At 43.6% G+C, this 27703-nt stretch overlaps 2 protein-coding genes and 1 pseudogene across 3 annotated transcripts in view; 1 reads left to right on the top strand and 2 right to left on the bottom strand.

The window, feature by feature from the left end:
- Positions 1-27703, bottom strand: part of LOC147604399 (uncharacterized) — a 92665-nt gene that overhangs the window by 61171 nt on the left and 3791 nt on the right. For both annotated transcript variants that reach the window (XM_086795242.1, XM_086795243.1), the window contains exons 9-12: positions 27277-27421; positions 26997-27080; positions 26816-26871; positions 26603-26688 (exon numbers count right to left, since the gene is read on the bottom strand). In XM_086795242.1, coding sequence (XP_086651368.1) covers positions 26603-26688; positions 26816-26871; positions 26997-27080; positions 27277-27421 — 371 coding nt within the window. The remainder of the gene's footprint in view (positions 1-26602; positions 26689-26815; positions 26872-26996; positions 27081-27276; positions 27422-27703) is intronic.
- On the bottom strand, positions 6355-6947 carry LOC147604401 (uncharacterized). The gene has a single exon (XM_086795150.1). It carries the CDS (start codon positions 6945-6947, stop codon positions 6357-6359), a length of 591 nt encoding a protein of 196 aa, XP_086651276.1. The 3' UTR covers positions 6355-6356.
- Positions 17045-17731, top strand: LOC147604400 (uncharacterized; annotated as a pseudogene).

Below are 27703 nucleotides of genomic sequence, written 5' to 3'. Positions count from 1 at the left end.
TAATACCCGCTGATAAAGCTGAAGATTCAAGAGGTTCTGGTTCATGTGTGGCATCCCAAATGCACACAACTTCTTTGGCTGTGGTCCAGGCAAAAACAAAAGCCTTGTCACCGCCCCTGCAGAATGAAGTCTTTGTCTCTTACACAATAACCGATGCAGTTGCAATGGTGAATGAAGATTCTTCAAGTCTGAAGGCTCCAGTTCTTACCTTGAATGGTACAAAGAATAATTCTCATACAGACTCTTGCAGTATGACTTCAGTCACTGCCTCTTTGGACAATACTTGTCCTAGTCTCGATGCACTATCTTTGCAGATGAAAGAGCCTTTAAACAATACCTCTTCTTCATCCACGACAACCCTTGAAGATATCCGTGTTCCAGACAAGCGAATGGAATCCCTTTCAGATTTCCAAATGATGGTCACTAACCAAATGCAAAGTTTGGTGACACAATCCTTGATATTGGAGAATCAAGACAGTTTGCTTATGGTTTCTCTAAAGGCAAATGAAGATTCAGTCTTTTCTTGGACAAAGCTTGAAGTTACCAATGATGTTAACAAAAGTTCTACTCAAGTTACAAATATGATTCTCATGCTTTTGGTAAAGATGAGACAAGTTGCAGATGCAGTTAATATTCAGTTTGGTATATGCAAGATTGTTATGGTCAACAATAATGCCATGACATGGGATCTAGCAGCTAGAGCTTTGGATGCAGAAGCACTTCAATCATTTCCCTTCTTCCAGAGTCTCAACAACTACCCCTGGGTTTTATTTTAAATGGGAGGGAATGTCACGATTGTGACTTAGTTCATTATACACAGTCTCCTCATGGTTACAGATACTGAAGTGACATGATTACAGAGAACCCCTACACTCGCATGGTCACGACTATTCGCTCTAGAGACATGCCTCTTCATCAAGAGCCACACTCCTTCGACGATTGGTCACACCCCTTCGCTCTAGGGTTGCAACTCTTCACCCAATGGTTGCAGCTATTCAACCAAAGGATGTGTCCCTTCGCCTAGAGTCATGACTATTGGTCATGGGATGTGTCTTTTCATTCGTGTCTCTTGAACTCCTATACAAGGAGCCTGTTGTATCACAGTTTCAATCAATCAATCAAACATCTATGTTCAAGTCTCTCGAGTCTACTTTCAGTCTTAAATATACAGATAAGTGGATGAAATACTAAGTAATAACAGTAATCATCACAGATGTTTGATTGATTGATTGAAACTGTGATACAACAGGCTCCTTATATAGGAGTCCAAGAGACACGAATGAAAAGACACATCCTATGACCAATAGTCGTGACTCTAGGCGAAGGGACACATCCTTTGGACGAATAGCTGCAACCATTGGGTGAAGAGTTGCAACCCTAGAGCGAAGGGGTGTGACCAGTCGTCGAAGGAGTGTGGCTCTTGATGAAGAGGCATGTCTCTAGAGCGAATAGTCATGACCATCCGAGTGTAGGGGTCCTCTGTAATCATGTCACTTCAGTATCTGTAATCATAAGGAGACTGTGTATAATGAACTAAGTCACAATCGTGACATTCCCTCCCATTTAAAATAAAACCCATGTGATTAAATGAGAGTCTGTCGTCTGCCAAAGAATTCTTGGAGGAGTTGAGGATATTGTTGCATTTCTTCATCTGTCTGCCAAGTAGAATCTGACTCATCCAAGTCTATCCACTTAACAAGAAATTCTGTAGTAATCTTCCGTCTTGTTTCTTTCTGACGATCGTCAAGAATCTTTTCAGGAACAAGAATAATGTGATCATCTTCAATCTCAGGAACATAAGAAGATAACTCCGGAATAGATGAATCTCCTTGTATGTATTCCTTGAGCCAAGAGATGTGAAATGTCGGATGAATTTTTCCCCAAGATGGTGGAAGATCCAACTTATAACTGACAACTGAAATCTTCTTTATAACTTTAAATGGACCATAGAAACGCGGTCGCAACTTCGGAAAGACTGACTTTACTGTCTTATATCGATGCGGTGCAACATAAAGCAAAACCAAGTCACCCTCTTGAAACTCAGTATGCCTTCTGTGCTTATTCGCATACTTTTGATACTTCTGCTGAACATGAACCAGTCTGTCTCGAACTTGCACAAGAATATCTTGCATTTCTTGAATCAACTGATCTGCTAATGCCACCTTGTGTTGAAGAACAAAGTTTGTAGGCACAAGCGGAGTGTGACCATATGCTGCTTGAAAAGGAGTCATTCCAGTGACTGAATGCGGAGAATTATTATAAGCAAACTCCACAAGAGGCAAATATTCTTCCCGAGAAGCTAATCTTGTCTGAATATATTGTCTAAGCATTTCTTCCAAAATTTGATTTAACCGTTCTGTCTGTCCGTCTGTCGGAGGATGATAAGCAGAACTGAACAAGAGATTCGTACCAAGAGATTTGAATAAGGAAGTCCAAAAATGTCCAGTAAACTTCGGATCTCTGTCTGAAACAATGGATCTTGGCAATCCATGAATTCAGAAAATATGCTGTACGAACAACGCTGCAAGATCTGGAGCAGAAACTGTCTTCTTGCAAGGAATAAAATGTGCCATTTTGGAAAACCGATCAACCACTACTAAAATTTGAGCATTGCCTTTCTGCGAACGCGGCAAAGTAGTGATGAAATCCATGCTTATGCTTTCCCATCTTTCCTGAGGAACTGGCAAAGGCTGAAGCAATCCTTGAGGAAGTTGTCGTGAAGCTTTCATAATTTGACAAGAGTGACAAGCTTTAACAAACTTAATAACATCCTGTTGCATCTGCGGCCAAAAGTATGTTGCTGATAACAGACGATATGTCTTGTTAATTCTAGGATGAGCTGCAAAGGGTACTTCATGATGCTCTTGAATAAGGAGTTTCCGCAAAGATGCATTGTGAGGAACACAAATGCGATCTAAGTAATAAAGTAAATCATCTGCAATGGTATATGCGGCAAACATATTCATTTGTGCAACAGTAGGATGAAGAGATTTGAGAGCTCGAAAGACATCTCCAAAGTCTCTATCTGTCAAATACTCATGCTTAAAACATGCAGGAATCTCCATCTGCACATTTGAGATAGCAAAGTTCGTAGCTTGAGGCATGCGGCTCAAAGCATCTGCTACCACATTCTGTAATCCAGGAACATAGAGTATCGCCATGTGAAAATTCGCCAAAAATTCAACCCATCGTCCTTGACGAGGATTCATCACTGGCTAAGTAAAGATGTAGGTCAAAGACTGATGATCTGTCTTAACCACTGAATCTGCACCAAGAAGATAATGCTTCCACGTTCTATAAGCATGAACAATTGCCAAAAATTCCTTGTCATAAATGGGATATCGCATTTGAATAGCCAAAAATTTATGACTATCAAAAGCAATAACACGATCATTCTGCATAAGAACGCCTCCAGATGCTCTATCCGAAGCATCTGTCAGCTCTATCCGAAGCATCTGTCATGACGTCAAACGGCTGAGTTGGATCCGCAATAGCCAAAACAGGCGTAGTTGTCAACGCATGCTTAAGATCATTAAAGGACTTCTCAGTTCAAGTGACCAGTGCAATTTATCTAACTTTGTAAGGGCCGTCAAAGGAGCAGCAATATCTGAGAACTTGTGAACCTTGGTGTGGTAAAAATTTGCTAATCCCAAGAAAGATCGCACATCTGAAATTGTAAGTGGCAAAGGCCAATCAACAATGACCTTTATCTTCTTAGGATCAACTGCAATACCATGTCCAGAGATGATGTGTCCAAGATATTCCACATGATCTTTGAAAAACTGACTCTTCTTCTTGTTGATGTACAAGACATTCATACGGAGTACTTCGAAGACAATCTGCAAATGCTGCTTGTGATCTACTAAAGTCTTACTAAAGACCAAAATGTCATCCAGATAAACAATGACAAACTTATCCAAGTAAGGACCAAAGATGTCATTCATCAAAGTCATGAAAGTAGCTGGGGCATTGGTTAACCCAAAAGGAATGACCAAAAATTCATAATATCCATACTTTGTTCTGAAAGCTGTCTTATACTCATCTCCAATTCGAATCCTGATTTGATGATAGCCTGACTTCAGATCAATCTTTGAAAATACCTTCGCACCAAGCAACTGATCAAAGAGCTCATCGATGCGAGGCAAGGGAAACTTATTCTTGATTGTCTGCTTATTAAGGGCACGATAATCAATGCATAGTCGCATAGATCTATCCTTCTTCTTGACCAATAAAACTGGAGCACCAAAAGGACTTTTGCTTGGACGTATATGACCTTTATCCAACAACTCTGCCCATTGTCTCTGAATTTCTTGAGATTCTGAATAAGAAACTCGATAAGGAGCTCGAACTGGCGGTGGTTGTCCAGGGATTAGATCAATCGTATGATCTACAGAACGTCGAGGAGGCAATGTCGTTGGCAGCTCGTCAGGAAATAAATCCTTATAAGGTTGAAAGAAGGGCTGCTATAAATAAGAAATATTTGATGGTGAGGATTCCGATTGGTCAATTGTATTGTCTTCTGCTTCTCGCAACATAACTAAGGCAGAAGTGCTGTCGCGTTTACGCACTAAGCGTTTGATTTGCATAGCAGAAACCACAGTAATCGGCTTAGAATTAAACAGACCTCGTAATTCCATTTCTCGATGATTATGATAAAGTCGAATGGAATGATCTCGAAAGCTGATCAAAGGATCATACTCGTATAACCAAGACTGTCCAAGGATCATGTCATAGTGTGACAAAGGCATAATAGAGAAATTCAGCTAATCCTGATAGTCCTGAATCTGAAAATGCAACTGCTGAATCCGTTTGCTGCAATGCAAGAAAGAACCATCTGCAAGTTCCACTTGGAAAACTTCCGCACTCTGCTGAGTAGGTAATCGCAACTTGCTGACGAGAGTAGTTCCCACAAAATTAGTTGAGCAGCCACTATCAACAAGAACATTGATAGGATGCTGGCCAATAAATCCCAATAAGCTCAAAACTTGATTGGAAAGGTTAACAGGCACTGAAGTATGGTTGTGGGCATTTAGCATTAAAGCACTGACAACTTTAGAAACTCGCACTGCATGAACCACCTGCTTGCCTTTTTCTGGCGCAGAAGGATGATGAGGATGTCCATGTTCACCTTCTGGGCAACATTCCATGTTGGAATTCTGGCGAGAATCACGCTTTGGGCACTCATACCACCTGTGTGGTCCATTGCAAATTGTGCAAAGACCTGGAGGGTTGGCTTGAGAGGTTGAAGGTGCCGATGTAGAGGCTTGCTGACCTACTGAGGTATCGCGGCGAAAATTGCGGCGATAGTTGGGTCGGCGACCTTGCCAGTTGCGTCCTTGATTCCTTGATTCCGATTGTTGTTGTTGGAAGAGGATCCTGTTTGTGAGGCTGCTACCTGACCTGAAAATCTAGGCCGAAAGGGCTGTTGCCGAGTAGATTGCTGACCAGAGGATTGGGAATATTGAGACTCAGGTTGAGATAAATTTCCTCTGCGATTGTGCTGGGAGAAACGAGCACTGTTTGAGGACCGATTGCCAAAGAAGGATGTCCTGGGTTGTCGTCGTAGATCTCCAAGGCGCTCTACGTAGGCAATGGCAGCATCTATGGTGAGAGGGTTAAACTTCTGCACATCTTCCTGTAAGTTGGGTTCAAGTCCATCGATGAAGCTATGTAGCTTGTCACCGGGGCTGAGGCTCTCAATTTCCAGAGTTAAACGTTGGAACTCTGTGATATACGCGGCTGAGGATCCTGTTTGCCTCAGGCAGCGGAGAGGAGACCGGGCATGGTAGTCCGCACTGGCAGGTTCAAAGGCCTTGCGGAGGGCGCGCCGGAATTTATCCCAAGTAGGAGTGTGCTTACCATCTGCAACACGTCGTTGCCACCATAGAAGTCCTGTATCCTTGAGTAGTGAACTGGCTAAAGCCACCTTCTTGCTTTCGACCAAATCGGTATTGGTCAAATATACCTCCATTTTGAATATCCATTGGTCAAGCACGCGCTTGTCGCGGCGACCATTATAAGGGGCAGGCAGTTTGACATCGAGTTTCTTTTTTTGTGCAGCACTAAATATTTTATAAAGAAGTTGAAGTTCTGCATTGTTTATCTCGGCAGTTGGATCTGGTTCATCTTCATTTTCTGCTACCGAAGTCTCTGAAGAAGATGGTTGTGGATCACTAGCTGGTGTGCGTGCTGGATGGGGCCGCTGCAACTGGTCGAGTCGTCTGCTGATGGTAGAGAGACTTGTCGAAAAGGTCTGCTGAAGTGTCTCCATCTGCTCGCGTAATGATGTAATGGCCTGCATTTGCTCGTCTTCTTGCTGGCCCTCTTCCTCTGAGATAGATGGCATGTTGGATCTGCTAGAGTGAGTAGCGCGGAGAAGCTGGTGAAATATGTCGTACTGCTGGAGGAGAGAGTGACAGTGAATCGTCTCCCAATTCTGCTAAGAAATTGGAGCCTAAATCCGAAGGCTCGAAGTCTTCCACCTCGTCGAGAGGAGGTGTCTCTGCAGGGGTTAAGGGAGTGTAATCTGGCACAATGAGCTCGCTGTATACTCGAACCAAGGGCTGAAGCGAGATGATCCGGTTTACTGCATCCACACGGCACTCGTCCAGGAAATATACAAGATGTGGGTACCGTCCCAAAATAGACTCGTAATGAGCAAGATGGTGTGCTGGACACGTCAAGTAAATATGCCAGATCACCCACGCCTGGAACTGAGTGGCGTGGCGGTGATTGACGTATAATAAAAAGTCCAGGGGACCTGGTACATGAACTGGAGCCGGAACAGGTTCTGCAACAGGTTGGGGTAATGGAGCGGGCTCCGGTGTGGGTGTATCGGGTATAATAATTATTTTCGGGGCTGGGCGAGGATTTTCGGGCAATATTGCTTCCGGGACCTCGTCTATGTACGAGATGTAAGGCGCGGGCTGATTGCTGTTGGGTTCCATTGGACGCCTGGTTGAGAAGGGGAATGTGTCCCAGAGTGGAGAGAAGTCCCTGGCGTGGCAGCGTGGGAGAGGAGCGCACCTTCCCTGGAACAGCGTGCGAGGGGAGCGAATGGGCTGGCCGGCAAACTAATTCGTTGCGCTGGCCCCATATTCGCTTTTGTTTTTTTTTTTTTTGACGTATCAAAAGGGTACGTGGGTTAATAAAAAGGTTCGCCCAAGATTAATGGGCTGGCCAGCTGGTAAGGTCGCCGTGTAGTAAACCCACGAAGGGCTGCGCTGGCTGAATCGTAGCGCTTATTGCATCAGCGGCCAATAGCGAAGAGGTGCCATTGCTTGGGGAAGGAGTGCCGCAAGGGTGAAGGGGGTACCTGCCCGGCTGACTTGATGACCGTTCGTGTGAAGGGATGCGAACCCATGCACGAAAGGGCACAACCCGATGAAGAGGCACACGAAAGGCTACCAGCAGGAAATCTTTGCACACTCACCGGGTACGCCACACACACATCTGTGCATCTGTCTTCTATATGTGAATTGAGAAAGAAGGTTTAGGTTACCTCATACTCGTAGATGTAGGTTCCATCTTTCTTCTGCTTCCATACAACGCCGGGTAGGGGAGTAGAGCGGAGAGGGTGAGAGGCTCACAACCGTAGGCCCGGGAAAAAAATTTGCTCTGATACCGCTGTGAGGATTACTGTTATTACTTAGTATTTCATCCACTTATCTGTGTATTTAAGACTGAAACTGAAAGTAGACTTGAACACAGATGTTTGATTGATTGATTGAAACTGTGATACAACAGGCTCCTTATATAGGAGTCCAAGAGACACGAATGAAAAGACACATCCCATGACCAATAGTCATGACTCTAGGCGAAGGGACACACCCTTTGGACGAATAGCTGCAACCATTGGGTGAAGAGTTGCAACCCTAGAGCGAAGGGGTGTGACCAATCGTCGAAGGAGTGTGGCTCTTGATGAAGAGGCATGTCTCTAGAGCGAATAGTCGTGACCATCCGAGTGTAGGGGTCCTCTGTAATCATGTCACTTCAGTATCTGTAACCATGAGGAGACTGTGTATAATGAACTAAGTCACAATCGTGACATTCCCTCCCATTTAAAATAAAACCCAGGGGTAGTTGTTGAGACTCTGGAAGAAGGGAAATGATTGAAGTGCTTCTGCATCCAAAGCTCTAGCTGCTAGATCCCATGTCATGGCATTATTGTTGACCATAACAATCTTGCATATACCAAACTAAATATTAACTGCATCTGCAACTTGTCTCATCTTTACCAAAAGCATGAGAATCATATCTGTAACTTGAGTAGAACTTTTGTTAACATCATTGGTAACTTCAAGCTTTGTCCAAGAAAAGACTGAATCTTCATTTGCCTTTAGAGAAACCATAAGCAAACTGTCTTAATTCTCCAATATCAAGGATTGTGTCACCAAACTTTGCATTTGGTTAGTGACCATCATTTGGAAATCTGAAAGGGATTCCATTGGCTTGTCTGGAACACGGATATCTTCAAGGGTTGTCGAAGGTTGTCGAAATATCTTCCATATGCTTTTCTTTGCTCAGAAAGTTGTTCTCGGGACAAGTTATGTTCAAAGATTCATTTGCAACGACTGAAGGGATGCTGCAAGAGTCTGCGTCTGATTTATCCTTTGCATCACTGTAGGTGAGGACTGGAGTCTTCATTTTTGAAGAAGAATCATCATTCACCACGGCGTCAAGTATCTGGTCAGAGGCAAAGACTCCGTTTTGCACGGGCGCTGACGAGGCTATTGCTTCTGCCTGGGTCACGACAAGAAAAGGAGTTGTGGACATTGTATTTGTCACACATGTACCAGAATCTTCTGAATCTTCAGCTTTCTCAGCAGGTATTAAGGCTTCCAATGTAGAAGGGGGAGGTTGAGGTTGTTTGCGCCTCTTAGACCTCTCAAGGATCCTCTTGCACAACGTGAGAATGAGTAAGTCTTCAACACTGCCACCAAGAGCTTGCAAGGACTTGAATGTAGGGCATTGCTCGCGAGGGGAAACTTGTCCAACGTCGCGGCGTTCACGACCGAGTACTCGACTAGGGTCGGACACACGTGCCACTAAGTAAGCCCATCTTGATATGGCTGATTTCTTTCCAAGATGTGATCCTTTGGAAGCTTCATGTTGCTGCTTCTGTTGCTGATGATTCCAATAAGAAGTTGGTTGTTTAGAACCGTAACATTTCCAAGAATATCCATGCTGAGGCTTGCGTTGGTCGCACGAAGATTCTTTGTGTCTAGTTGTCTCTGAAGAACCATGCTGAGGGTGAGAGTATTTTTGTTGAGAAACATTAGAAGCTCATCGATACAAGCTTTTGGTTGTTGATGGAACATGGCTTCAAACCACTGGAATGCAGCTTGTTGCTGTGAATGTCATAATAAATAGTTTTGCTGGAGAAGAAGCACCAAGGTCGTAGTCGTCAAGCCGCGGAAAACACCATCATAGACCGCAGGAGCCTAGCAATGAAGAAGGCTGCTTTCGAGGAAGGGAGGCGGCAGCAAGTTGGCGCGCAGAAGACCAAGGCAGGCGCCATTTCGTAGGAACCCGTAAGTGTATGGGTTTTTTTTTTTTGAAAAGACGCTAGTCGGCTGTGTTCGCTTCCTCTTTTTTTTTTTTTTTTAATGCGCTGAAGGCTGGCCGTCGGGTTCTGTCTTTTTTTTCTTTTTTATTTTTTAATGCGCAGATCGTTGGCTGGCCGTCTCTTCTTTTTTTTTTAGTGTGCGCTGGTCAGCGGCGGCTGGGTTTCCTTGTGCTGGCGGGTGGCCGTTCGGTGCTGGCTGCCGGCTGCTTCACGTACGTATATAATAAGGCTTAATTATAAGCCTTAAGTTATAAGGCTTGTTGTTTTTTTTATTACTTAGTATTTCATCCACTTATCTGTATATTTAAGACTGAAAGTAGACTCGAGAGACTTGAACACAGATGTTTTATTGATTGAAATTGTGATACAATAGGCTCCTTATATAGGAGTCCAAGAGACGAATGAAAAGACACATCCCATGACCAATAGTCATGACTCTAGGCGAAGGGACACATCCTTTGGACGAATAGCTGCAACCATTGGGTGAAGAGTTGCAACCCTAGAGCGAAGGGGTGTGACCAGTCGTCGAAGGAGTGTGGCTCTTGATGAAGAGGCATGTCTCTAGCGCGAATAGTCATGACCATCCGAGTGTAGGGGTCCTCTGTAATCATGTCACTTCAGTATCTGTAATCATAAGGAGACTGTGTATAATGAACTAAGTCACAATCGTGACATTCCCTCCCATTTAAAATAAAACCCATGTGATTAAATGAGAGTCTATCGTCTGCCAAAGAATTCTTGGAGGAGTTGAGGATATTGTTGCATTTCTTCATCTGTCTCCCAAGTAGAATCTGACTCATCCAAGTCTATCCACTTAACAAGAAATTTTGTAGTAATCTTCCGTCTTGTTTCTTTGTGACGAACATCAAGAATCTTTTCAGGAACAAGAATAATGTGATCATCTTCAATCTCAGGAACATAAGAAGATAACTCCGGAATAGATGAATCTCCTTGTATGTATTCCTTGAGCCAAGAGATGTGAAATGTTGGATGAATTTTTCCCCAAGATGGTGGAAGATCCAACTTATAACTGACAACTGAAATCTTCTTTATAACTTTAAATGGACCATAGAAACGCGGTCGCAACTTCGGAAAGACTGACTTTACTGTCTTATATCGATGCGGTGCAACATAAAGCAAAACCAAGTCACCTTCTTGAAACTCAGTATGCCTTCTGTGCTTATTCGCATACTTTTGATACTTCTGCTGAACATGAACCAGTCTGTCTCGAACTTGCACAAGAATATCTTGCATTTCTTGAATCAACTGATCTGCTAATGCCACCTTGTGTTGAAGAACAAAAGTTTGTAGGCACAAGCGGAGTGTGACCATATGCTGCTTGAAAAGGAGTCATTCCAGTGACTGAATGCGGAGAATTATTATAAGCAAACTCCACAAGAGGCAAATATTCTTCCCAAGAAGCTAATCTTGTCTGAATATAATGTCTCAGCATTTCTTCCAAAATTTGATTTACCCATTCTGTCTGTCCGTCTGTCTGAGGATGATAAGCAGAACTGAACAAGAGATTCGTACCAAGAGATTTGAATAAGGAAGTCCAAAAATGTCCAGTAAACTTCGGATCTCTGTCTGAAACAATGGATCTTGGCAATCCATGAATTCGGAAAATATGCTGTACGAACAACGCTGCAAGATCTGGAGCAGAAACTGTCTTCTTGCAAGGAATAAAATGTGCCATTTTGGAAAACCGAGCAACCACTACTAAAATTTGAGCATTGCCTTTCTGCGAACGCGGCAAAGTAGTGATGAAATCCATGCTTATGCTTTCCCATCTTTCCTGAGGAACTGGCAAAGGCTGAAGCAATCCTTGAGGAAGTTGTCATGAAGCTTTCATAATTTGACAAGAGTGACAAGCTTTAACAAACTTAATAACATCCTGTTGCATCTGCGGCCAAAAGTATGTTGTTGATAACAGACGATATGTCTTGTTAATTCCAGGATGAGCTGCAAAGGGTACTTCATGATGCTCTTGAATAAGGAGTTTCCGCAAAGATGCATTGTGAGGAACACAAATGCGATCTAAGTAATAAAGTAAATCATCTGCAATTGTATATGCGGCAAACATATTCATTTCTGCAACAGTAGGATGAAGAGATTTGAGAGCTCGAAAGACATCTCCAAAGTCTCTATCTGTCAAATACTCATGCTTAAAACATGCAGGAATCTCCATCTGCACATTTGAGATAGCAAAGTTCGTAGCTCGAGGCATGCGGCTCAAAGCATCTGCTACCACATTCTGTAATCCATGAACATAGAGTATCGCCATGTGAAAATTCGCCAAAAATTCAACCCATCGTCCTTGACGAGGATTCATCACTGGCTGAGTAAAGATGTAGGTCAAAGACTGATGATCTGTCTTAACCACTGAATCTGCACCAAGAAGATAATGCTTCCACGTTCTATAAGCATGAACAATTGCCAAAAATTCCTTGTCATAAACGGGATATCGCATTTGAATAGCCGAAAATTTATGACTATCAAAAGCAATAACACGATCATTCTGCATAAGAACGCCTCCAGATGCTCTATCCGAAGCATCTGTCATGACGTCAAACGGCTGAGTTGGATCCGCAATAGCCAAAACAGGCGTAGTTGTCAACGCATGCTTAAGATCATTAAAGGACTTTTCAGCTTCAAGTGACCAGTGCAATTTATCTAACTTTGTAAAAACCGTCAAAGGAGCAGCAATATCTGAGAACTTGTTAACCTTAGTGTAGTAAAAATTTGCTAATTCCAAGAAAGATCGCACATCTGAAATTGTAAGTGGCAAAGGCCAATCAACAATGACCTTTATCTTCTTAGGATCAACTGCAATACCATGTCCAGAGATGATGTGTCCAAGATATTCCACATGATCTTTGAAAAACTGACTCTTCTTCTTGTTGATGCACAAGACATTCGTACGGAGTACTTCGAAGACAATCTGCAAATGCTGCTTGTGATCTGCTAAAGTCTTACTGAAGACCAAAATGTCATCCAGATAAACGATGACAAACTTATCCAAGTAGGGACCAAAGATGTCATTCATCAAAGTCATGAAAGTAGCTCGGGCATTGGTTAACCCAAAAGGAATGACCAAAAATTCATAATGTCCATACTTTGTTCTGAAAGCTGTCTTATACTCATCTCCAATTCGAATCCTGATTTGATGATAGCCTGACTTCAGATCAATCTTCGAAAATACCTTCGCACCAAGCAACTGATCAAAGAGATCATCGATGCGAGGCAAGGGAAACTTATTCTTGATTGTCTGCTTATTAAGGGCACGATAATCAATGCAAAGTCGCATAGATCCATCCTTCTTCTTGACCAATAAAACTGGAGCACCAAAAGGACTTTTGCTTGGATGTATATGACCTTTTTCCAATAACTCTGCCAATTGTCTCTGAATTTCTCGAGATTCTGAATAAGAAACTCGATAAGGAGCTCGAACTGGCAGTGGTTGTCCAGGGATTAGATCAATCGTATGATCTACAGAACGTCGAGGAGGCAATGTCGTTGGCAGCTCGTCAGGAAATAAATCCTTATAAGGTTGAAAGAAGGGCTGCTGTAAATAAGAAATATCTGATGGCGAGGATTCCAATTGGTCAACTGTATTGTCTTCTGCTTCTCGCAACATAACTAAGGCAGAAGTGCTATCGCGTTTACGCACTAAGCGTTTGACTTGCATAGCAGAAACCACAGTAATCGGCTTAGAATTAAACAGACCTCGTAATTCCATTTCTCGATGATTATGATAAAGTCGAATGGAATGATCTCGAAAGCTGATCAAAGGATCGTACTCATATAACCAAGACTGTCCAAGAATCATGTCATAGTGTGACAAAGGCATAATAGAGAAATTCAGCTGATCCTGATAGTCCTGAATCTGAAAATGCAACTGCTGAATCCGTTTACTGCAATGCAAGAAAGAACCATCTGCAAAATCCACTTGGAAAACTTCCGCACTCTGCTGAGTAGGTAATCGTAACTTGCTGACGAGAGTAGTTCCCACAAAATTAGTTGAGCATCCACTATCAACAAGAACATTGATAGGATGCTGGCCAATAAATCTCAATAAGCTCAAAACTTGATTGGAAAGGTTAACAGGCACTGAAGTATGGTTGTGGACATTTAGCATTAAAGCACTGACAACTTTAGAAACTCGCACTGCATGAACCACCTGCTTGCCTTTTTCTGGCGGAGAAGGATGATGAGGATGTCCATGTTCACCTTCTGGGCAACATTCCATGTTGGAATTCTGGCGAGAATTACGCTTTGGGCACTCATACCACCTGTGTGGTCCATTGCAAATTGTGCAAAGACCTGGAGGGTTGGCTTGAGAGGTTGAAGGTGCCGATGTAGAGGCTTGCTGACCTGCTGAGGTATCGCGGCGAGAATTGCGGCGATAGTTGGGTCAGCGACCTTGCCAGTTACGTCCTCGATTCCGATTGTTGTTGTTGGAAGAGGATCCTGTTTGTGAGGCTGCTGCCTGACCTGAAAATCTAGGCCGAAAGGGCTATTGCCGAGTAGATTGCTGACCAGAGGATTGGGAATATTGAGACTCAGGTTGAGATAAATTTCCTCTGCGATTGTGCTGGGAGAAACGAGCACTGTTTGAGGACCGATTGCCAAAGAAGGATGTCCTGGGTTGTCGTCGTAGATCTCCAAGGCGCTCTACGTAGGCAATGGCAGCATCTATGGTGAGAGGGTTAAACTTCTGCACATCTTCCTGTAAGTTGGGTTCAAGCCCATCGATGAAGCTGTGTAGCTTGTCAGCGGGGCTGAGGCTCTCAATTTCCAGAGTTAAACGTTGGAACTCTGTGATATACGCGGCTGAGGATCCTGTTTGCCTCACGCAGCGGAGAGCAGACCGGGCATGGTAGTCCGCACTGGCAGGTTCAAAGGCCTTGCGGAGGGCGCGCCGGAATTTATCCCAAGTAGGAGTGTGCTTACCATCTGCAACACGTCGTTGCCACCATAGAAGTCCTGTATCCTTGAGTAGTGAACTGGCTAAAGCCACCTTCTTGCTTTCGACCAAATCGGTATTGGTCAAATATACCTCCATTTTGAATATCCATTGGTCAAGCACGCGCTTGTCGCGGCGACCATTATAAGGGGCAGGCAGTTTGACATCGAGTTTCTTTTTTTGTGCAGCATTAAATATTTTATAAAGAAGTTGGAGTTCTGCATTGTTTACCTCGGCAGTTGGATCTGGTTCATCTTCATTTTCTGCTACCGAAGTCTCTGAAGAAGATGGTTGTGGATCACTGGCTGGTGTGCGCGCTGGATGGGGCCGCTGCAACTGGTCGAGTCGTCTGCTGATGGTAGAGCGACTTGTCGAAAAAGTCTGCTGAAGTGTCTCCATCTGCTCGCGTAATGATGTAATGGCCTGCATTTGCTCGTCTTGTTGCTGGCCCTCTTCCTCTGAGATAGATGGCATGTTGGATCTGCTAGAGTGAGTAGCGCGGAGAAGCTGGTGAAATATGTGGTACTGCTGGAGGAGAGAGTGACAGTGAATCGTCTCCCAATTCTACTAAGAAATTGGAGCCTAACTCCGAAGGCTCGAAGTCTTCCACCTCGTCGAGAGGAGGTGTCTCTGCACAGGGGTTAAGGGAGGGTAATCTGGCACAATGAGCTCGTTGTATACTCGAACCAAGGGCTGAAGCGAGATGATCCGGTTTACTGCATCCACACGGCACTCGTCCAAGAAATATGCAAGACGTGGGTACCGTCCCAAAATAAACTCGTAATGAGCAAGATGGTGTGCTGGACACGTCAAGTAAATATGCCAGATCACCCACGCCTGGAACTGAGTGGCGTGGCGGTGACTGACGTATAATAAAAAGTCCAGGGGACCTGGTACATGAACTGGAGCCGGAACAAGTTCTGCAACAACAGGTTCGGGTAATGGGGCGGGCTCCGATGTGGGTGTATCGGGTATAATAATTATTTCCGGGGCTGGGCGAGGATTTTCGGGCAATATGGCTTCCGGGACCTCGTCTATGTACGAGATGTAAGGCGCGGGCTGATTGCTGTTGGGTTCCATTGGACGCCTGGTTGAGAAGGGGAATGTGTCCCAGAGTGGAGAGAAGTCCCTGGCGTGGCAGCGTGGGAGAGGAGCGCACCTTCCCTGGAACAGCGTGCGGGGGGGGCGAATGGGCTGGCCGGCGAACTAATTCGTTGCGCTGGCCCCATATTCGCTTTTGTTTTTTTTTTTTTTGACGTATCAAAAGGGTACGTGGGTTAATAAAAAGGGCCGCCCAAGATTAATGGGCTGGCCGGCTGGTAAGGTCGCCGTGTAGTAAACCCACGAAGGGCTGAGCTGGCTGAATCGTAGCGCTTTTTGCACCAGCGGCCAACAGCGAAGAGGTGCCATCGCTTGGGGAAGGAGTGCCGCCAAGGTGAAGGGGTACCTACCGGCTGACTTGATGACCGTTCGTGTGAAGGGATGCAAACCCATGCACGAAAGGGCACAACCCGATGAAGAGGCACACGAAAGGCTACCAGCAGGAAATCTCTACACACTCACCGGGTACACCACACACACATCTTGCATCTGTCTTCTATATGTGAACTGAGAAAGAAGGTTTAGGTTACCTCATACTCGTAGATGTAGGTTCCATCTTTCTTCTGCTTCCATACAACGCCGGGTAGGGGAGTAGAGCGGAGAGGGTGAGAGGCTCACAACCGTAGGCCCGGGAAAAAATTTTGCTCTGATACCACTGTGAGGATTACTGTTATTACTTAGTATTTCATCCACTTATCTGTATATTTAAGACCGAAAGTAGACTCGAGAGACTTGAACACAGATGTTTTATTGATTGAAATTGTGATACAATAGGCTCCTTATATAGGAGTCCACGAGACACGAATGAAAAGACACATCCCATGACCAATAGTCATGACTCTAGGCGAAGGGACACATCCTTTGGACGAATAGCTGCAACCATTGGGTGAAGAGTTGCACCCGTAGAGCGAAGGAGTGTGACCAGTCGTCGAAGGAGTGTGGCTCTTGATGAAGAGGCATGTCTCTAGAGCGAATAGTCATGACCATCCGAGTGTAGGGGTCCTCTGTAATCATGTCACTTCAGTATCTGTAATCATAAGGAGACTGTGTATAATGAACTAAGTCACAATCGTGACATTCCCTCCCATTTAAAATAAAACCCATGTGATTAAATGAGAGTCTGTCGTCTGCCACTTATCTGATACTGCCACACTACACGGCGACCTTACCAGCCGGCCAGCCCATTAATCTTGGGCGGCCCTTTTTATTAACCCACGTACCCTTTTGATACGTCAAAAAAAAAAAAACAAAAGCGAATACGGGGCCAGCGCAACGAATTAGTTCGCCGGCCAGCCCATTCGCTCCCCTCGCACGCTGTTCCAAGGAAGGTGCGCTCCTCTCCCACGCTGCCACGCCAGGGACTTCTCTCCACTCTGGGAGACACATTCCCCTTCTCAACCAAGCGTCCAATGGAACCCAACAGCAATCAGCCCGCGCCTTACATCTCGTACATAGACGAGGTCCCGGAAGCCATATTGCCCGAAAATCCTCGCCCAACCCCGGAAATAATTATTATACCCGATACACCCACACCGGAGCCCGCCCCATTACCCGAACCTGTTTTGCAGAACCTGTTCCGGCTCCAGTTCATGTACCAGGTCCCCTGGACTTTTTATTATACGTCAGTCACCGCCACGCCACTCAGTTCCAGGCGTGGGTGATCTGGCATATTTACTTGACGTGTCCAGCACACCATCTTGCTCATTACGAGTTTATTTTGGGACGGTACCCACATCTTGCATATTTCCTGGACGAGTGCCGTGTGGATGCAATAAACCGGATCATCTCGCTTCAGCCCTTGGTTCGAGTATACAGCGAGCTCATTGTGCCAGATTACACTCCCTTAACCCCTGCAGAGACACCTCCTCTCGACGAGGTGGAAGACTTCGAGCCTTCGGAGTTAGGCTCCAATTTCTTAGCAGAATTGGGAGACGATTCACTGTCACTCTCTCCTCCAGCAGTACCACATATTTCACCAGCTTCTCTGCGCTACTCACTCTAGCAGATCCAACATGCCATCTATCTCAGAGGAAGAGGGCCAGCAACAAGACGAGCAAATGCAGGCCATTACATCATTACGCGAGCAGATGGAGACACTTCAGCAGACTTTTTCGACAAGTCTCTCTACCAGCAGCAGCAGCAGACGACTCGACCAGTTGCAGCAGACGACTCGACCAGTTTTGCAGCGGCCCCATCCAGCGCGCACACCAGCCAGTGATCCACAACCATCTTCTTCAGAGACTTCGGTAGCAGAAAATGAAGATGAACCAGATCCAACTGCGAGGTAAACAATGCAGAACTCCAACTTGTTTATCAAATATTTAATGCTGCACAAAAAAAGAAACTCGATGTCAAACTGCCTGCCCCTTATAATGGTCGCCGCGACAAGCACGTGCTTGACCAATGGATATTCAAAATGGAGGTATATTTGACCAATACCGATTTGGTCGAAAGCAAGAAGGTGGCTTTAGCCAGTTCACTACTCAAGGATACAGCACTTCTATGGTGGCAACGACGTGTTGCAGATGGTAAGCACACTCCTACTTGGGATAAATTCCGGCGTGCCCTCCGCAAGGCCTTTGAACCTGCCAGTGCGGACTACTATGCCCGGTCTGCTCTCCGCTGCCTGAGGCAAACAGGATCCTCAGCCGCGTATATCACAGAGTTCCAACGTTTAACTCTGGAAATTGAGAGCCTCAGCCCCGCTGACAAGCTACACAGCTTCATCGATGGGCTTGAACCCAACTTCCAGGAAGATGTGCAGAAGTTTAACCCTCTCACCATAGATGCTGCCATTGCCTACGTAGAGCGCCTTGGAGATCTACGACAACAACCCAGGACATCCTTCTTTGGCAATCGGTCCTCAAACAATGCTCGTTTCTCCCAGCACAATCGCAGAGGAAATTTATCTCAACCTGAGTCTCAATATTCCCAATCCTCTGGTCAGCAATCTACTCGGCAACAGCCCTTTCGGCCTAGATTTTCAGGTCAGGCAGCAGCCTCACAAACAGGATCCTCTTCCAACAACAACAATCGGAATCGAGGACGCAACAGGCAAAGGTCGCTGACCCAACTATCGCCGCAATTTTCGCCGCGATACCTCAGCAGATCAGCAATCCTCTACATCGGCACCTTCAACCTCTCAAGCCAACCCTCCAGGTCTTTGCACAATTTGCAATGGACCACACAGGTGGTATGAGTGCCCAAAGCATAATTCTCGCCAGAATTCCAACATGGAATGTTGCCCATAAGGTGAACATGGACATCCTCATCATCCTTCTACGCCAAAAAAAGGCAAGCAGGTGGATCATGCAGTGCGAGTTTCTAAAGTTGTCAGTGCTTTAATGCTAAATGCCCACAACCATACTTCAGTGCCTGTTAACCTTTCCAATCAAGTTTTGAGCTTATTGGGATTTATTGGCCAGTATCCTATCAATGTTCTTGTTGATAGTGGATGCTCAACTAATTTTGTGGGAACTACTCTCGTCAGCAAGTTACGATTACCTACTCAGCAGAGTGCGGAAGTTTTCCGAGTGGATTTTGCAGATGGTTCTTTCTTGCATTGCAGTAAACGGATTCAGCAGTTGCATTTTCAGATTCAGGACTATCAGGATCAGCTGAATTTCTCTATTATGCCTTTGTCACACTATGACATGATTCTTGGACAGTCTTGGTTATATGAGTATGATCCTTTGATCAGCTTTCGAGATCATTCCATTCGACTTTATCATAATCATCGAGAAATGGAATTACGAGGTCTGTTTAATTCTAAGCCGATTACTGTGGTTTCTGCTATGCAAGTCAAAGGCTTAGTGCGTAAACGCGACAGCACTTCTGCCTTAGTTATGTCGCGAGAAGCAGAAGCCAATACAGTTGACCAATCGGAATCCTCGCCATCAGATATTTCTTATTTACAGCAACCCTTCTTTCAACCTTATAAGGATTTATTTCCTGACGAGCTGCCAACGACATTGCCTCCTCAACGTTCTGTAGATCATACGATTGATCTAATCCCTGGACAACCACCGCCAGTTCGAGCTCCTTATCGAGTTTCTTATTCAGAATCTCAAGAAATTCAGAGACAATTGGCAGAGTTGTTGGTTAAAGGTCATATACGTCCAAGCAAAAGTCCTTTTGGTGCTCCAGTTTTATTGGTCAAGAAGAAGGATGGATCTATGCGACTTTGCATTGATTATCGTGCCCTTAATAAGCAGACAATCAAGAATAAGTTTCCCTTGCCTCGCATCGATGAGCTCTTTGATCAGTTGCTTGGTGCGAAGGTATTTTCGAAGATTGATCTGAAGTCAGGCTATCATCAAATCAGGATTCGAATTGGAGATGAGTATAAGACAGCTTTCAGAACAAAGTATGGACATTATGAATTTTTGGTCATTCCTTTTGGGTTAACCAATGCCCGAGCTACTTTCATGACTTTGATGAATGACATCTTTGGTCCCTACTTGGATAAGTTTGTCATCGTTTATCTGGATGACATTTTGGTCTTCAGTAAGACTTTAGCAGATCACAAGCAGCATTTGCAGATTGTCTTCGAAGTACTCCGTACGAATGTCTTGTGCATCAACAAGAAGAAGAGTCAGTTTTTCAAAGATCATGTGGAATATCTTGGACACATCATCTCTGGACATGGTATTGCAGTTGATCCTAAGAAGATAAAGGTCATTGTTGATTGGCCTTTGCCACTTACAATTTCAGATGTGCGATCTTTCTTGGGATTAGCAAATTTTTACCACACCAAGGTTCACAAGTTCTCAGATATTGCTGCTCCTTTGACGGCCCTTACAAAGTTAGATAAATTGCCCTGGTCACTTGAAGCTGAAAAGTCCTTTAATGATCTTAAGCATGCGTTGACAACTACGCCTGTTTTGGCTATTGCGGATCCAACTCAGCCGTTTGACGTCATGACAGATGCTTCGGATAGAGCATCTGGAGGCGTTCTTATGCAGAATGATCGTGTTATTGCTTTTGATAGTCATAAATTTTCGGCTATTCAAATGCGATATCCCGTTTATGACAAGGAATTTTTGGCAATTGTTCATGCTTATAGAACGTGGAAGCATTATCTTCTTGGTGCAGATTCAGTGGTTAAGTTAGATCATCAGTCTTTGACCTACATCTTTACTCAGCCAGTGATGAATCCTCGTCAAGGACGATGGGTTGAATTTTTGGCGAATTTTCACATGGCGATACTCTATGTTCATGGATTACAGAATGTGGTAGCAGATGCTTTGAGCCGCATGCCTCGAGCTACGAACTTTGCTATCTCAAATGTGCAGATGGAGATTCCTACATGTTTTAAGCATGAGTATTTGACAGATAGAGACTTTGGAGATGTCTTTCGAGCTCTCAAATCTCTTCATCCTACTGTTGCAGAAATGAATATGTTTGCCGCATCGCATTTGTGTTCCTCACAATGCATCTTTGCAGAAACTCCTTATTCAAGAGCATCATGAAGTACCCTTTGCAGCTCATCCTGGAATTAACAAGACATATCGTCTGTTATCAACAACATACTTTTGGCCGCAGATGCAACAGGATGTTATTAAGTTTGTTAAAGCTTGTCACTCTTGTCAAATTATGAAAGCTTCACGACAACTTCCTCAAGGATTGCTTCAGCCTTTGCCAGTTCATCAGGAAAGATGGGAAAGCATAAGCATGGATTTCATCACTACTTTGCCGCGTTCGCAGAAAGGCAATGCTCAAATTTTAGTAGTGGTTGATCGGTTTTCCAAAATGGCACATTTTATTCCTTGCAAGAAGACAGTTTCTGCTCCAGATCTTGCAGCGTTGTTCGTACAACATATTTTCCGAATTCATGGATTGCCAAGATCCATTGTTTCAGACAGAGATCCGAAGTTTACTGGACATTTTTGGACTTCCTTATTCAAATCTCTTGGTACGAATCTCTTGTTCAGTTCTGCTTATCATCCTCAGACAGACGGACAGACAGAACGGGTAAATCAAATTTTGGAAGAAATGCTTAGACACTATATTCAGACAAGATTAGCTTCTTGGGAAGAATATTTGCCTCTTGTGGAGTTTGCTTACAATAATTCTCCGCATTCAGTCACTGGAATGACTCCTTTTCAAGCACCATATGGTCACACTCCACTTGTGCCTACAAACTTTGTTCTTCAACACAAGGTGGCATTAGCAGATCAGTTGATTCAAGAAATGCAAGATATTCTTGTGCAAGTTCGAGACAGACTGGTTCATGTTCAGCAGAAGTATCAAAAGTATGCGAATAAGCACAGAAGGTATACTGAGTTTCAAGAAGGTGACTTGGTTTTGCTTTATGTTGCACCGCATCGATATAAGACAGTAAAGTCAGTCTTTCCGAAGTTGCGACCGCGTTTCTATGGTCCATTTAAAGTTATAAAGAAGATTTCAGTTGTCAGTTATAAGTTGGATCTTCCACCATCTTGGGGAAAAATTCATCCGACATTTCACATCTCTTGGCTCAAGGAATACATACAAGGAGATTCATCTATTCCGGAGTTATCTTCTTATGTTCCTGAGATTGAAGATGATCACATTATTCTTGTTCCTGAAAAGATTCTTGATGTTCGTCACAAAGAAACAAGACGGAAGATTACTACAGAATTTCTTGTTAAGTGGATAGACTTGGATGAGTCAGATTCTACTTGGCAGACAGATGAAGAAATGCAACAATATCCTCAGCTCCTCCAAGAATTCTTTGGCAGACGACAGACTCTCATTTAATCACATGGGTTTTATTTTAAATGGAAGAGAATGTCACGATTGTGACTTAGTTCATTATACACAATCTCCTTATGGTTACAGATACTGAAGTGACAAGATTACAGAGGACCCCTACACTCGGATGGTCACGACTATTCGCTCTAGAGACATGCCTCTTCATCAAGAGCCACACTCCTTCGACGACTGGTCACACCCCTTCGCTCTAGGGTTGCAACTCTTCACCCAATGGTTGCAGCTATTCGTCCAAAGGATGTGTCCCTTCGCCTAGAGTCATGACTATTGGTCATGGGATGTGTCTTTTCATTCGTGTCTCTTGGACTCCTATATAAGGAGCCTATTGTATCACAATTTCAATCAATAAAACATCTGTGTTCAAGTCTCTCGAGTCTACTTTCAGTCTTAAATATACAGATAAGTGGATGAAATACTAAGTAATAACAGCAATCCTCACATAAAGCCTATCTCTTAAGCATCACAGGTGCAAAAATTGGAGGTCATTTGGTTAGTCGATTGTGCATTTTAAGCTTGTAAATATGCCGGGAGAAAGACGCTACAAGAACCCGGAGATTCTTCAAAAGATGGTGGACAATGACAATGGAGAGTATAAAGATGATGTGGAGCTTAGGCAACATGTCGGAATTGATGAACACAATGATGGCATCGATGCTAAGTTTGCAAATAAAGGCCATGTGCATACTAATGTGGGCAATGGGAATGCTAAAGGGTTACAAAATGCAACTGGTGTCCTTTGATTACCAATGATATACAAATGGTCATGCTAATGATGAGATTCATGATGGATTCTATGATGGAGAATTTCAAATAACAACAATCCCAACTTCAAGCTCAACTTCTCGAGGGCTTCAAAAGTGAGATGTCGGCTTTGAGAAGTGAATTTAAGAATGGAGGTATGCCACAACCAAGTTAAGATGCTAGGTTGCCAACATGCCAAGGCACTACTCCTTTGCAAGGCTCATATAAAGAGAGTCTCATGAATTTGGGATACACCAAACCAAGAAAAACATGGGAGATTATGCTAAGCCATCAAAAAGCTTAGTGTTTGGAGACATGGATGAGGTTGATTATGGCAATAAGGCAAATCAGCCACATTTGTCATTATCCATGGGAAATTTGCATCACCAAATGCATCCTTCATCTTTAGGCTATGCTAAGGGGCAAAGGCATTGCCTTTGATTCTTCTCGCTATGATGGAAATCGGAGTCACAAAGGGCATTTCTCAAGGTTGCATTGGGATGGATAATGCACATGATAGGAGAGATGAGTTCAAAGGTAAAGGATAAAGTTGTTTTGGCAAAGTTCAAGGGAGAAACCACCTCAAATAACGAATTTGAAGAGTGGGTGAATAAATAAGAGTTCTACTTTGAAATGAATCCAAGAAGTGAGTTTGCTACCTTGCATTTGAAGGGATATCATGCTTGGTGGAGGAACCTACAATCTCAAAGGAAGTGACATTACAACTTGGAATGCCTGCAAAGATGAAATGAGAGAGGCTTATATCTCACAATTTCATAAGGACAAGTTGGTGTGTGATTGTGATGACTTAGAACAAGGGCAAAATAGTGTCAAGGACTACACACGCAAGTTTTTGAAACTCATGCTACATGTTGATGTGTTTAGTGAGAATTTCAAGCTTGTTAAGTACATCAAAGGGCTAAGATTAACCATAGGGGCTGATGTGAAAGCACAAAGTCCAACTACTCTCAAAGAGGCCATGCTGTTGGCAGAAATATATGAGGAGAAGCATGCACACATATGCTAAAATAGAGGTAGTTACTGGACTGATTTACCCTCTGGAAAGTCTACACCTTATTCAAGCAAAAGGTTCTGGTTGAGATTCATTCTTCTCCCATGGTGAGACATTTGGGTCCCTTTAAGACCTATGATGCAATAAGAAAGAGTTTTCATTGGAAGGGCCTATGACTCTATGGGGAGATGTATGTGAGTTTGTCTCCAAGCGTATGCCTTGTCAACTCAACAAGGATCCCACACATAAACTTGGTGGTTTGCTTCTTCAACCTCTACCTATTCTGCAAGGTAAGTGGATGCATATTGCAATGGATTTCATTATTGGACTTCCTCTTACCAAGAGGGGATGGGATAGAGTTTATTGCTTGATGGAAGCTGCCTATTTTGTGCCTACAAAGTTGAAATATTTAGCATCTATGGGTGCACACCAATTCATGGAATTTGTGTTTAAGTTACATGGTATGCCACAACAAATAGTGAGTGATAGAGTTATGAAATTCATGGGCACTTTTTGGTGTATAGTATTTGAGAGTGTGGGCACTCAATTGACTCCTAGCACGTCATACCATACGAAAACCGATGGTCAAATGGAAAGGGTCAACAAATAGCTTGAGTCCTACTTGAGGCATTATTACTATTAGACACAACATGCATGGGATGAGTGGTTGCATTTGGCAGAGTTTATATACAATAGCACCTATCGTGTGAGCATTGGGATGTCACCTTTTGAGGCCGCTGTATGGCTATGAGGTGTATCTACCTATTGTGGCTTTTAAGCAAGAGGATGTGAACCCTCATGTCAGTCAAGGATGAAGTGGAAAGAATGCAAGCCCTTTGCAAACAGACAAAGATAATATCAAGAAGTCTTAAGAAAAGATGAAGCATTATGAAGATGCACACAGAAGACCATTGGAATTTAAAGAGGGTGATTATGTGTTCTTGAGGATACCCAAGACGAGGTATGGTTCTCTCAAGGGAAACACCAACACTAAGCTTGCTCACCATTATTATGGCCCTTACAAGATTTTGAGAAGAGATGGAGAGGTGGCATATCAATTGCTACTCCAAGGATACATAAGGTCTTTTATATATCTCACTTGAAAGCTTATGTTGCTTGATGGCACATCAAATACTAGGGCCACAGCTACTTAGGAAACAATTATCCTTCCCAAGCATGAAGGGGGAGTGAGGATCATTAATCCAGAGATTTGTTCAAAGCTTTGCTTTGCGAGTCGGTGGTTAGAGCATTCCTTCCTGGTACTCATCCCTGGAAGGATTTCTTCATCTACCGTGTTCTTAGATGTGTCCTTGAGAACGGTGGTGACTCGAAGCACATCACTCTTTTTATTTTCTTTGAAGTAGAGTACTACACCCCGTCATCCCCTCTAGTTTCTTCCATCATCCGGGCTTGAAGGAGTATGTGGATATTTTTATGTCATAGGGCCCCAAGCTCAGCAGATGAGGATAGCCCATTATGTGAAACGACCTTATCAGAGATGATGTTGGCAGACCCCTCCCCCCCCTCTCCCCTCTCCCCGCCTCTGTGCAATAGGGTATATCTAGCCTGACAACACTTGATTGGAAGAATTTTAAGAGTCTTCGGGATGATCAAAGAGAGGCATCCACCTAACATCCCAGAAGGAGAAACTGACAGATTGCATATTTTAAGAGTCTTCGGGATGATCAAAGAGAGGCATCCACCTAACATCCCAGAAGGAGAAACTGACAGATTGCATATGATTAATGCAACTATACCCAATCAGTGGATCATTGGATCACACACACGCACTGCTTTTTTGGTCTCCTATGCCATTTTGGCTTCCCGTGGAGACGTTTGTGGGTTTGTCCATTTATTGGCTTCCTGTAGAGACGTTTGGCGTAGGGTTTTCTGGGTTTAGGATTTCTACGGTTTTACATCTCTATCTCTCAGATGCATGGCGCGTGGGGAAAGATGCAAGGAGGGAGAAGCCCCTCAATCTATCCAGGAGACGATCTCACACCCTTACAAGTGGAAAATCGAAAGACGGGAACAACCCCTCAAGAGAACGGTTCTCTGAGGCACTAAGATCTATCCAGGATCAGCAGAAGGCAAGTATAGTTGGAGAAGCCGATCTAGTCATTAGCATGCGGAGGAAGTTAACGCACGGCATTCAAGTGTCTAGATCTACTTCAGATCATTGTAAATATTCTTGACTATCCATTTAGTTCATGCATATGCAGTAGATTAGGTCGAAATGCAAGTTTTTACCTCTTCTCTTTCTGCGTTTTCAGTTTGTACATCTTATTAACGTTAATTGCAGCAGTTAATCTAGTCATGCTTCCACGTAATATTTAGGCTCATAGGCCACTTTGGCCTATTTTGGCAGGAGGAGAAACTGAGCCATACCACATACTATAGAGAATGATCAATTTACCTTGAAAGCATGAAGATAAGACATGAATTTGGTGAATCAATTTACCTTGAAAGCATGAAGATAAGACATGAATTTGGTGAATCTTCCGGCATTGAGAGAGCACAGCTTTATGTTGATTTACACTAACCAGCCTGTTAAGATAAGAATGTGGACATGTCAATAGAGAATTATCAAAGTCACAAGCACATATAGTCTGTACATCTTATTCGTTGAGAGAGGTGGAGAAATCATATTAGAGAGTAGAAAAGCTAACAGGACCTTGATCTCCATAAGGACACAAGTTTTCTGCTTGTGGAAAGTAGTCTGCAATCCATCTGTGATAACAAGACATCAGTCCAAAGTGCCAAGTAAACAAATAGTTCCAGTTATGCCTTCAACTAAAACAACTCTTCTTGACTCAGACATTAAAGAAGTCAGTTAAGCCTGTTAGAAGACTCACAACTTGAGCAGCACGCTTATGAAAACTGGCAACCCTTTTCCACGCCCAAAAAGCACGTCCTTTGCACAAGTCTTTGCAGAGAGCCTAAAACATCAAGGCATGACGCTCCATTACATTCATCTTTATCAATTTTTTTGTTAATAGATTAAAAAATACGTTCTTCATTTAGCTCCCTCCATCTGAAGACCCACCAACAAAAGGCACTTAGGTCATTTGTGATGATCAACTAATTGTCAACTCTTCATAACAAAAATGGGCACAACAATACAGAATACCTTACCTTCAAAGACGAGGCATAACCCTTCCACTCAGACAATACTGAGAGGCAAAGTCGTTTTTCATGGAAATCTTCTCCAGCTTTGCATAATTCTTTCAGAAGATGACAATGATTACTCCACAAACCAAAGCACTTTTGCTGAAGCAAACTGTAGATTTGGAACAATCCAGATCCAGTGAATGAAGACCATAATTAGGACTTTCGTTGCTTTGAATAATGCACTAGCATAGAGCTAAACCAACGCATCCAGTGCCAACAAGTTACAACAAGTTGCATTAGCCAGAAATGTGTGGTAGTAGCCAGTGCTGAAGCCCACATAATGAAATCTTGGTTCTTTTAATGAGATGGAGTAATCACTTCTACACATCTAAAAACAGTAGGAAGATCCAATGCTTGCAATTGATGCTAATGAGGCATAGAGAAAAAATGG

This window comes from Cibotium barometz, chromosome 62 (assembly GCF_041138505.1).
Source record: "Cibotium barometz isolate CiBa-2024 chromosome 62, ASM4113850v1, whole genome shotgun sequence".
Taxonomy (NCBI): domain Eukaryota; kingdom Viridiplantae; phylum Streptophyta; class Polypodiopsida; order Cyatheales; family Cibotiaceae; genus Cibotium; species Cibotium barometz.
The sequence above is the reverse complement of the archived record's forward strand: the minus strand, read 5'-3'. Positions and strand labels throughout refer to the sequence as shown.